The 12,808-nt window shown below is 41.5% G+C and overlaps 1 protein-coding gene across 1 annotated transcript in view; it reads right to left on the bottom strand.

Annotated features, from left to right (window-relative positions):
• Positions 1-12,808, bottom strand: part of Kiaa1210 (KIAA1210 ortholog) — a 33,112-nt gene that overhangs the window by 7,289 nt on the left and 13,015 nt on the right. Inside the window, exons 4-6 of the mRNA XM_048797108.1 lie at positions 9,764-9,872; positions 3,326-7,627; positions 2,189-2,352 (exon numbers count right to left, since the gene is read on the bottom strand). Of these exons, the coding sequence (XP_048653065.1) occupies positions 2,189-2,352; positions 3,326-7,627; positions 9,764-9,872 (4,575 nt within the window). The remainder of the gene's footprint in view (positions 1-2,188; positions 2,353-3,325; positions 7,628-9,763; positions 9,873-12,808) is intronic.

Here is a 12,808-nt window from a genome sequence, read left to right as displayed (position 1 = left end):
TGAAGTGAGTTCCATAGGATTTCTACTTTGCAAAACTTTCTGACATGACTAGAACATTCTTGCATTAGAAAGTGTTGGTGTAAGTCTTTTCTAAATTTTCAAATTAACCTCTCCACAATTGGCACACTTTAATGACTTTATACATACTAGGATATTTCCCCCTGACAAAACCTTTCACCAAGGTGGACTTAACTTTTGTATGGTACTCCTCCCATATAAACACAAATGATAAGAAAATATCTTTAAGCAAAAAATTAGTTTTTCACATGATCCTTCAATAACTTTAGTAAGCCCTTAAACGCATAGGAATTGCTGGATGCTATGGTGCACACCTATAATATCAGTGACTCTGGAGGCTGAGGCAAGAGAATCGAAAATTTAAGGCCAGCCTCAGTGACTTAGTGAGAGCCAGTCTGAAATGTTTAAACTGAAAATAAAAAGGGCTGGGAATGTAGCTCAGTGGTAAAGTGCCTCTGGGTTCAATTTCCCAGAAAAAAAATGCATGGGACTTTAGATATATTTTGATATGTTAATTTGATATGATTTCTTGAGACAGCTTTGAGCAATTTTTATAAGGGAGGAAGGCTTCATTCTATCATCCTTGATCCACAGGTAGTACCATTAGCCTAGTTCATTGCATAATATTTTTTCAAGATTCAGGTAAGTACCACGCCAAACCAAATTAACACCTAGAAATCCAAATGTTGAACACATTAAGGTGAATTGTTATCTACTGATATGGAAAGGTGCCCAGAAATGAAATGCTCAAGAAAAAGTAGACAGGCTGGGGTTGCAGTTCAGTGGTAGAGTGCTTGGTTTGCATGCATGAGGCACTGGGTTCAGTCCTCAGCAACATATAAAAATAAATAAATAAAATAAAGATATTGTGTCTATCTACAACTAAAAAAATATTTTATAAAAAAATAGTAAAGTAATCCCCCTTTATCCATGGCTTCACTTTCTATTGTTATAGTTACCTGTGGTCAACTGCAGTCCAAAAATATTAAATGGAAATTTTCAGAAATTTACAAATTTTAAATTGCTTTCTTTTTTTTCATTAACATGATAAAGGTTCAGGTCATCTCACTCCTACTGGGATGTACATTATCCCTTTACCTGGCTTATCTACACTGTATATGTTATCTGACTGTTAGTCACTCAGTACCCATTTTTTTAAACTTATTTTTTTAGTTGTAGATGGATACAATACCTTTATTTTATTTATTTATTTATATGTGGTGCTGAGGATCAAATCCAGTGCCTCACATGTGCTAGGCAAGTGCTCTACCACTGAGCCACAACCCCAGCCCCTCAGCAGCCATCTTAATTATCAGATGAACTGTCAGGATATCACAGTGCTTGTGTTCAAGAAATCCTTATTTTACCTAATAATGGCCCCAACTTGCAAAGAGTAATGATGCTGGCAATTCAGATATACCAAGGAGAAATTGAAAACTGCTTCCTTTAAGTGTACAGGCAAAAATTCTTGACTTAATAAGGAAATAAAAAATCATGCACTGAGGTTGCTTAGATCTATGGTAAGGATTTGACTTCCATCTGTGAAATTGTGAAGAAGAAATAAGAAATACATGCTATTTTTGATGTTGCTCCTCAAACTTCAAATATTAGGGCCACAGTGCATGAACAGTGCTTAGTTAAGATGAAAAAGGCACTAAATTATGGGGCTCAGTACTATATATGGTTTCAGGTATCTACCAGGGATCTTGTATCCCTGTAAAACTAAATACACTAGTCCCCCCCCCCCAGTTAAGGGGGGAACTAGTGTATTTATAGTTTGATTCCCATTTATAAAAATACACATATGTATTTATAAGTATAAAATATGTATAAAGATAGACACTCAACTTTTACCCCAGTGGTTACCTTCATGTTTTTTTTTTTTTCGTTGTTGTTTTGTCTATTTACACTTATTTCTCAACCAATTTCATGGAATCCTGCTCTAGAATATTTAGGACAGGATTTGATTTATTCATTACTTTTGGCAAACCCTTTAAGAGCATCAAGTAGGTCACATTTGTACAAGTCTTTTCCCCTGCAGAGTCCTCCTGTCTTGATAAATGCTCCCAAAGGGAGGGGGCCTGAATATCTGACAAAGTTCTCAGTGCAAACGTAATCAATGACTCCAGAAACCCTTTTGGAGTGTTTTCTGAGCTGCTTCACATCCTACCCCATATCTAGGATCCTTGGTCTCATCCTTGGCTCCAGTTCTACTTGTGGGTTTTAGCTCCTTTTTAGGAACATAGGCCTGGGAGCCTCTCTGTCTCTGCTTTGTCCCGGTTATCCAAACTGCCTCTGTGATGGCACAGTCTGACTGGTGACAAGAAGACTTTCCTGAGAAAGAAATGAAAGGTATTAGAACTGAAGCAAGGCAGGCACAATAATGTCCCAAATGGGATTCGTGTTAATTACCAAATGAAATTAAACAGATGTCAAGTAGAAAAGGATTCCTTTCTTTTGTGCCCTCCATATAACCTGGCAAGACAGGAGTCCCTTGGGTAGTTAAGAAGCTGTTCTTAAAAGTGAGCATACTGTCCCCTTACTGGATCCTTTCCTTCTTTTGTCTGTCTCGCTTCTCATCCCCAAATTGGGGCAGGACAATGGTCGTCAGGTGGGCTGGGAAAATTCCTAAGAGGCCATAGGCTTGGGTCATTGATATCATCCCTCCAACTCCAAAGAAAATCTTTGAATTTCCTGCTTGATAGTCCCTCATGCAAGTGTGTGGTTACATAGGTATGTATATACCAGACTATGTGTGGGTTGGAATGATGGTAGAAAGGTTTTGGGAGAGACTTGTGCTCACAAGATCACCTAGCTCTGGATTCTTAGACATTTCAGGTAAAGGAAGAAGCTGTGTAAATACAAATATTTACAGTAAACTACAATTTCAGGCTGAGAGTCTGAACATCATGCTATTCTTGAATTGGCTCTGAACAATGTACATGGTGGTTTGGAGGGGTATAATACATGTAAAAGTATTTTGAGAAAAGTTATAAGTCCATCCAAAAGTATGGTGTACAGAGGGTGGGGAGAGGGAGTGAAAAGGTGATCATGTGTCTATTATAAATGTGGGTAGATATCCAGACCAGTGCCCCCTTGGGAAGGGAAAGAGTCAAAATGAACTACCTCCAAGTCTATTCATCTAGATTGAGGCATTCCCCTACTCCTACATCCACAACACAGCCCTAGCAAAACAATAACCTAATAGGCAAGGCTAGAACAGACTTCAGACTCATTCAAGGCTTTGCTTTCCCATTCTTTCCTCCACATGGTACCTACTTGCCATCTGGAGAGATAAAAGTCTCACCTGGGGGTATGTAAACTGGTGGCCTCTTGAGCATGCTTTCCAATTTATTCCTGTTCTGTTGCTTCTCTGCAAAGTTAGCAATATCACTGAGGTCTTCTGGGGTACTCAGGAACACCTGTGGATTTCTTCTTCTCATGCGCCGTTCCTTGCCCACAGAGTGTGCAATTGGGCCCAAGCGCACTGAAGAAAATTGTGCCAAATTATCTCGTTTCTCATTCTTAAATTTCTGTGGAGAACGGATTCTTCTCAGTCGGACTCCAAAAAGGTTTTCCACCTCAGCTTCACTGCTGGGTATGCTGGTATGGCCATCATTATGTCCAGTACCACTCTGAAGAACTTCCTCCTTAATGTAAGCACTCCCAGAAATGGGTGTTTTCCCAGGAAGAGTAATGTTGAACTTCCCAGGTTTGTTAGCAGAGACTGGGATGCTCTTAATGAAGTCTTCTGAAACTTGGCTGAATTTCTTGGTTTTCTTTGGAGAAACAGGGCATTTTGATAAGGACCAATTGCCTGGATTGTTCTCAAAAATGGTTCCCTCAGCAGCAACATTCGTGGAACTTGAGTGGGTCTGTTGCTCGTATCCAGGATTTCCATATGCCTGGAAAGGATTAACAGGAAAGGAGGCCTCTGCAGGACTGCTCCAATCTACAGGAACATTCCCTGAGCCTGGTGATAAAATTGGTGGCTGCTCAGATCCATCCAAAGTTTGGGAAGGGTGTCTGGAAGGCATATGCTCTTCAGAGATCCTCCACTCTTCTGGGGAGTCATCAGAAACTGAGGAGACTTCCTGCTGGTACTCAAACTTCCCCAGGACCTGGGAAAACTGTCTGGTAGGTACCTGCCCTTTAGAACTGCTCCACTTGCTAGGGACATTCTCTGAATATGAGAGACCTTCTTGTGGGCCTTCAGGCCTCCCCACTGACTGTAAAGGGTGCTTCATAGGTAGCTTCTTCAAAGAAGTGCCTCCCTCAGAGTCAGCATTCTCCCAATCTGAGAAAACGTGGTGTTCCATTTTAGGCCTCAGCAAAGATTTGAAAGGATGACTTAGCGAGAGAGGATCTGCATACATGCCCCCATGAACAGAAGCACTCTCTGAGAAGATCTGCTGTGCCATAAACTTCACAAATGACTGGGAAGGACTGGGAAGCAGTGGTTTCTTAGAAAAATCTTCTTCACCAGCAGGATTCTCTAGACGTGAGGACATTTCCTGAACTTTAGACCTCACTGAGAACTGGGTGGGATACTCAGGAGGCAATGCCCTCCCAGAATTACCTTCCTCAACAGTAGCACCCTCAAAACTTGGGGACCCTTTCTGGACTATGTGCTTCATAACAGAACGGGAATGAGGGTTGGAAAGCAGCACGTCTCTAGTACTGCCTCCCTCAATGGTAACACTTTCTGGACTTGTAGAGGCTTGTTGCTCAATTTGAGGGTTCCCCCATGGCTGGTAAGTATATCTGGGAGGTATTGGACAGCTCTGTTCTATAGAAGTGCTCACTGAACCTGAGGAGATTTCTTGCTTGACTGCTGGTCTCTTCTGGGACTGTAAGTGATGTCCAGGAGGTCTCAATTCCATTGAACCACTCCCTTCAGCTGCAGAGTTCTCTGGACCTGCAGAGGTTTGTTGCTCAAGTTTAGAGCTCACCCATGACTGGAAAGGGTTTCTTGGCATTGGCTCCAGAGAACCACTCCATTGTGCAGAAGCACTTGCTGAACCCATGGAGACTGGTTGCTTCATTACTGGTCTCATCGGGGGCTGAGGAGATATTTTGGGAATTGGTGGAGCTTTAGGGATGCCCCACTGGGTATCAGAGCTCTCTGAATTTGCAGAGGCTGGCTTAAATGCAGAGAACAGCCACGACTGCAAAGGGTGTCTGGGAGACACTGACTCTGTAGAAACGTTCCCTTCAACCTGAGGGTTCTCTGCACATGCAGAGACATTTTCCTGAAATGTAGAGTTCATCCATGGTTGGAAGGTGTGTCTGGCAGACACTGGCTCCTCAGGATTGGCCCATTGTGAAGAAATGTTCACTGAGTCTACAGTCATCTGTGGGTGGAAATGAGGCCTCATCAAATGTTTTCCAGGGGGCAGGTCCATGAATATGCCCTTTTCAACAGCAGTGTCTTCTGAGAACATTTGCTGGACTTGAGGATTTGTTATGGACTGGGGAGAATACTTGGGGTACAGTGGTTCCACAGAAGTAATACCTTCTGAACCCGAGAACATGTTTTGTTGAACTTTAGGGTTTATCAAGGGCTTGGAAAGAAGTATAGTAGGCCCTTCAATAGCTTTGCTCTCTGGAAATGAGGAAGTTTGCTGCCCCATTGGAGGGTTCAGCCATGTCTGGAAAGGGTGTGTGGGAGGCCTTAGATCCACAGAAATGCTCCCCTCCACAGCAGTACTCCTCGGACTTGCAGAGACCTGTTGTTGGATTAGGGGTCTCCTCATGGACTGAGAATGAAGTTTTGGAGGCAGTGTCTCCATAGAAATCTCTCCCACAACTGCAGCACTGTCTGCACCCAAAGATAATTGTTTCTCAACTTTTGGTCTCACTGAGGGTTGGGAAGAATACCTGGGCAGCACCTCCATAGAAATAACGTCTTCCCTAGTTGTAATATCTGAATGTAAGGAGAGTTTTTGCTCAACTAGAGACCTCTTTAGTTGCTTAGAAGCCATTCTGGGAGGCAGTGGATCCATAAAAATGCCCCACTCAACTGCACTGTTCTCTGGACCTGTGGGACCTTTTGGCCCAAATTTAGGGCTCACCCATGGCTGGAAAGGACAGCTGGGAGATACTGGCTCCAAAGAACTGCTATATCCTGCAGAAAGGCTCACTGAACTTGAGAACACTTGTTGCTGAACTATCTGAGGAGGGTGCCTGGGGGGCATCTGTTTGACCGAAACTTTCCACTCTTTAGGAGTGTTCTTCGAAACTGAGGACACTTCTCTTTGGTCTTGTGGCTTCCCCAAGGCCTGGTCAGAGTTTCTGAGAGATACATCTTCCTCCAAGCTGCTCCAATCATCAGCACTGTTGCATTTTTCGGCATAACTATTTGATTCTGTGGAGAATTCTGTATCTTCAGGTTCCTGTAAAACCAGCTTCTCCTGAGACCTGGAGGCAGCAGCAAATCTTTTTGATTCTGAGAAGACTGCTTCAAGCTTTCGCAAGGATCGGGAGAAGCGAATGGTGGCCATTTCCTCAGGACCTCTCCCCTCCTCAAGAATACTATCTGTTTCTGAGGAGGCATCTTCAGGTTGAGGCTTTCCCAAGAACTTGTGAGAATATTCCGGACCCTGATTCTGTTCCAAACCACTCATTTCAACGAAACTTTCTGATTCTGGGAAGCCTTCTTGTTCGCCTTCAAGCTTCTGTGGGGACTGGAAGGAATGTTCAGGAGCCCGCTGCTCCTGAACACTCCCCTCCTCTGAAGCACTATTTGAATCTGAGGACACTTCTTCATCTTCAGGCTTCTCCAAAGACTGGGAAAGGCTTCTGGGAGATAGACTCTCTGTAGAAAGGCTTCCCTCTGCTACTATATTTGCCACACCTGGAATAATGACTGTAAAGCCCTGGAGAATATTTCCAGGAGACTTTTCTTTGCAGATAGTTGGGACACCCTGGGCTAACTCCATTTTGGACTGGGAATTTTGCAAACCATGGCTGGAGGCTTCTTCTTCCCCTGACTGGACATGTGAAGGATCCCTAAGCACCTGAGCCTCTACTGCCACTGAAAGAATGTCCTCTTCTTGGGCTTTAGAAAGTCTTCCTACCATTGGTAAAAGAGAAGCTCTGCCATCTGGCTTCTTGGCTCCACAGGCCCCATTTTCATGGTAGAGTGGTGGACCACTCACCATGGATTCTACCATGTCTTTAGGTATGGGTTGTGGTGCTGATGCTTTTTTGGCTTTAACTTCTAGGCCAACATTCTTCTTTACCATGTCACCTTTATCTGAAAGCATCTCCTGAGAAGTAGTACTTTCTGCCTGTGGAGTTGTGAACTGCTCCATGGTTTGCTTCTCGAAGGTTAAGTGCCGGAAAGGGCAATCACTGGCAGTCTTCTCCAAATATGAATAATCATATCTATCACCCAGGATATGCAGTTGACAAGATGGTAGAAGGCATCCTATTCGCCCATACTCATTTGTTCCCGAAATACTTGAACCTTTCCTTCTACGTCTTCTTCCATATGCTGCCAACATTGGGTAGCCCATGCTCCCAGTAGGATCTGTGTTTGAAGCCTGTTCGGCTATCTTCTGATCATAAATCTCAGTTTTGTTGCTCGGGTCCTGGTTCAAGGTACCTGCACCAAATAGAAATTAGAAAAGGAGAAATGTGTATGCTTTAGACTTCCTAAAACAGGAAATGCTCTATCCTAGCCCAGTTGGTACCTATTTGCTACTGAATTTGCTAGCATGAAGAAGCACTGTTCAAAAGACAAAGAATAAATGGGTCACAATTAACTTTCTGTGGTTGAAAATGGTTTCAATCAAAGGGAAATTTCAATTGCATGGACTGATTCCAGGGTTAGCTCATCATCATTTAATAATCGTCTGGTCCACCATTAGGTGCACATAAAAAGAGGCAAATTTTGAACTTGTAACAATGATTATCTTTGAAGAAACTGATGGGGGCAGGGGGAAGGGAAATTTTACTTTCTCTTTAGTATTTTTATTTTCTAATATTTATCTGAACTGCTTGAAATTCCAAATTATGTCCATTTATGCTTTATTTTTTTAGAAAGGTATCATCAGAAATTATCTGAGAGGTAAGAATTTTGCCCAGTTTTCTTCTATTTTCTCCTTTCTTATGTTAAAATAATTCTATGTGATATACATGCACAGCAAATGTTTGAATACATGAAAAGCAATACTTGCAACATTTTAATAATTCAATTGGTCCACAGGCTTCAAGTTAGGCACAAGGTAGCAGTTATACAAATTGCTCCTCTCCTTTCTTAAGGAATTCCTTTTTCTAAGAAACTCGGTTTGATCCCCTGGTGGCAGGGCCCCTTGCTGCCTATCCTTCCTCATAATCCACTGCTTCCCTAGTTCAATCTTGTGATTTTTTATACAGCATACTGCACTGAAAATAGCGGGTTGTGCTCCAAAACACTTCTATCACATGGAACACCAAACAAAATGTCTGCCCCTGTAGGTATTGACTCAGTTCTGTCCTCTTTTTGTAAAAAATCTGGAAAAAAAATTACTTCCTTTTCTCAGATCTCCCTTCCTCCCTCTATCCATTTTTTTTCCTTTCTGGATTGATTTTGTGGTTTGGTTTGTTTTCATGGGAAAATATGATTGAGGATATCCTGTCTTTGAACCCATGTGTGAATCTTTTTTGTAGCAAAAACATTAAATAACTGTTCAACTTAATTTGTGGAACAGGAATTTTGTTTTATCAAATATTGCTTGAAATTAGCTGGCCATTAGCTGCAGCCAATATCCACATTCACATACCCATGAACACACAGAGAGTTTTACTCTGGAGGTATCCATTGGTTGGGAATTTGACAGGTCTTGACTGCCAAGGACATCTGCCTGCAGCTGTACAAGCCCTCTTTGTCCATGGATATGGGAACTGCTTTTGCTATTAACACAAAACCTTTTCTCTGTACTGAAAGGGAAAGGCAACTAAAAAAATTATTTCAGGCCAATTCTGGGGATTTATTTTGTTGTTGTTTTTCTTTTTCTTTCTTTCTTTTTTTGTACCAGGGATTGAACCCAGAGGCACTTAACCACTGAGCCACATCCCCAGCCCTTTTTTAAAAAAAATATTTTATGTTTTATTTGTAGATGGACATAATATCTTCATTTTATTTTTATGTGGTGCTGAGGATCGAACCCAGTGCCTCACACATGCTAGGCAAGCACTCTACCACTGAGCCCTTTTTTGTATTTTATTTAGAGACAGGGTCTCACTGAGTTGCTTAGGGCCTCATTAAGTTGTTGAGGCTGGCTTTGACCTGCGATCCTCCTGCCACTGGGATTACAGGCGTGCACCACTGTGCCTAACCAATTCTGTTAGTTTTATCTGGTTCTATTGTTGAAGGGGAATGCAGAAGGGTAATCACTAGCTGTATTCACTGTACTCTACTCTGATATCTGGGCTCATTGAAGAGCTCCACATACACATTAACCTCAGAGAAAATTAAACAAATTTACAAACACACAAAGCACTTCCCTGGTTGGAAATTCATTTAGATAAAACGAGGAACCCATACAAGGTTTACCTAATCCCATACAAGTGACAGCTGTATTAATTTGACAGTTTAGATGGAGAAAACTGGACCAAATTAGAACACATTTTAAACTGGAAGCTCTCTGAGGACCAAGGGCACAGTCCCTGGTAATTCTTGTTCATAACTCATGTCACACTGTACTGTGCAATGAAGTCTAGGATACATGTTTCTGGGTGAGGGTGAAGATGAACCAACCTGTACCATCTTTATTCAGCTTCTTTTGATCAATTTCTTTTGGGTTATTTGTACTCTTTTCTCCTTCAGAAATCAGTGAAAGGCTTGTCTCGTCCTGCTTTGGTTTCATCTAAAACATGGAAAGAAAAATATCAAATCTGATTGACATGCTCTCTACCCTTGTATGATTGCTAAAAAAAAAATCAGGAAAAGGGTCATTGATGCTAGGTTTATAACAGTACCAGTAAAGATGGAAGTTATTTCTTTATTTAATGACTTTATTTTACTTATTTATTTTGTGTGGTGCTGAGGATCGAACCCAGTGCCTCACACGTGGGAAGCAAGCACTCCACCACTGAACTACAATCCCAGCCCCAATGGAAGTTAGTTCTAATGACACTCATCAAGAGTTCCCTAGGGATGATTTTACCTATTGAAAGTGAGTGATCCAGATCTGGGGTTTCCAGACTCTAAGTGACATGCTGTAGGAATCTACTGTACCACATTGGAAGGACATAAATCTGAAAATGGAGTTGTTGGACCTTACAACAATCATGCTTTTGGCAACATTGGAATTCTCAGATTTGCTCACTGGACCATGAACCAAATTCAAATCCTGTTTGGCTCTTCTTTGGGAAATTTAATGAAACCATGAATGATGTCTTTCCAGCTCAAAAGAAGAAAGAAGATCAGGGTTTGTTAAGAGGGAAGACAGAAATAGATGAAGAATTCAGTCCTTACACTGAATGGGTTGCAATTAGTTTAGTATAAACAAGGTTTGTAGAGAATTATAGTAGGGTTCTAGAAATGCCAGGATAGCATCAAACAGAACAGTGTTCAGATATTGCTTAGAATAAACCATTTATGACAAGCAACTAAAGGCAGAAATACAACTTTTTATCTTCTCATTCATATTTCCTGAGCTCAAAATAATTTATTGTTGAGTAAATGAGATCAGACAGACCTGGGTTCAAATCTCTTCTCCATCATTTACTTGCTGTGTGACCCTGGGAACATTGTTCTATATATCTCCATGTCCACATCTATAAATTAAGAATTAGGACCCCTTATTTCCGAGCAGAAAGAAAGAGGTGGCAGCCCCTGTATCATAAATGATCCTGGAACTTTTTATATTCATTTATGTGTCAGGGAGAGAGTCACAGAGATGAGGCAGATGTCCCAGTTTTCTCTGAGAGTGATGCCCAGACCTTTTCTATGCAGAAAGAAGAATGTCAGAAGGGTAACACCAAGGTTCCCTTAGCCAATATTCCCTGACTGCCAAGTCTGTGGTGAGGTGTCCAGGGGGATAACATAAGCATAGGGTTTAAAATTGTTCATCCCTTGCTTGACACCAAACCAAGGAGATTGTCTCTACTGCTACCAGAGGTTCTTCCCTGACCCCACACACCTCCAACTGTTCTTTCAAGTCATATTTTGTTTACGTTCTAAAGCAGAGTTAAAATGTCTAAGCAGAGGCAACATTTGGGGTAAAAAAAATCCTGGGCTGGAATTCAGAAAATTGGATTCTGGCTCTGGCTCTATAATCACCTGGGTGTCCACCTTTGGGCCAGTACCTGAACTAGTTGTGTTTTAATGTCTTTCCCTGTGAAATTCTTGCACTACACAGTCATTTAGTCTTCCAGTTCTGATTTTATAGCCTCTTACTTTTAATCCAGAATTGCAGAAGAACTGGGTATTTGATCAAAGTGAATCTTCCACCCAGCATTGTTAAACACCAACATCTTTAAATCAGGTGTGGTGGCATATACCTGTAATCCCAGCCGCTCAGGAGATTGAGGCAGGAGGATCATGAGTTCAAAGCCAGCCTCAGCAATTTATCAAGGTCCCAAGCAAATCAGTGAGATCCTGTCTCTAAATAAAATATGAAAATGGCTAGGAAAGCCTGGGGTTGTGGCTCAGTGGTAGAGTGCTTGCCTAGCATGTGTGAGGCACTGGGCTCAATTTTCAGCATCACATATAAACAATAAAATAAAAGTCCATTGGTAATTTAAAAAAAAATTTAGAAAAAAAGGCTAGGAATATGGTTCAATGTTTAAGTACCCCTGGGCTCAATCCTTGGTACCAAAAAAAAAAAAAGCCTCTAGTTACTCAAAATGTCATCTATAATTCATTATGGGGAAGGCCCCTTCAAGGGACTCAGCCACTGGCCAATTCCCTACTTGCCCCAGCTTCTATGTAGCACTGGGTGTCAGGAACCTTGGCTTAATGCTATCAACTACCCTGCATTTAGAGTTGTCGCATTGGCACTTAACTGGAAGTTTCCCATGTAGAGGTCAATATAATTGTTGATGGCTCAGGATTTATTGATATCCTCTGCTGTCTTCAGTCCTGTTTACCAGCAGAAAGCCTAAGGGAACAGGCTAAGGTCCTAAGCATTGGCCCAAACCAAACATTAAAGAAAACCTGCCTTTGGGCTACTGTGACTGTAGTTTCCCCCACCCACTTCATGGTGAGAAGCAATGCCCCTAGAATCTTTGTTCCTTAATTTTCACACACACACACACAAAAAAAATCACTCTTTGAAAAAAATGGAATATCTCTGTTGTATGGAACTCTCAGTTTCTGGGATTAATAGAGGAGGTGGAAACTGGGTGCAGTGGCTTATGCTTGTAATCCCAGAAGCACAAGAGGCTGAGGCAGGAGGATCATGAGTTCAAAGCCAGCCTCAGCAAAAGTGAGGCACTAAGCAACTCAGTGAAACCCTGTCTCTAAATAAAATACAAAATAGGACTGGAGATATGACTCAGTGGTCCAGTGCCCCTGAGTTCAATCCCTGCTTACCCACCCCCCCAAAAATAAATAAATACTTTTTAATACTCATATATACATAAATCTTTGGTGATTTAGTCATGTAACTACTAGGTCATAGAGTAAACATAAGCTTTTTAGTGAACACTGCCCAAAAAATTCTTCCAAAATGATTGCAATAAATAAAATTTGGAATGCTACCCCAGCGGTGTATGACAGTTTCAATTTCTTGACATTGTACCTCAAATTTTATATTATCACTATTAAATTTTTAAACTAATCTAGCCTTGATATAGT

This window comes from Marmota marmota, unplaced genomic scaffold, assembly GCF_001458135.2.
Source record: "Marmota marmota marmota unplaced genomic scaffold, marMar, whole genome shotgun sequence".
NCBI classification, from domain to species: domain Eukaryota; kingdom Metazoa; phylum Chordata; class Mammalia; order Rodentia; family Sciuridae; genus Marmota; species Marmota marmota.
The sequence above is the reverse complement of the archived record's forward strand: the minus strand, read 5'-3'. Positions and strand labels throughout refer to the sequence as shown.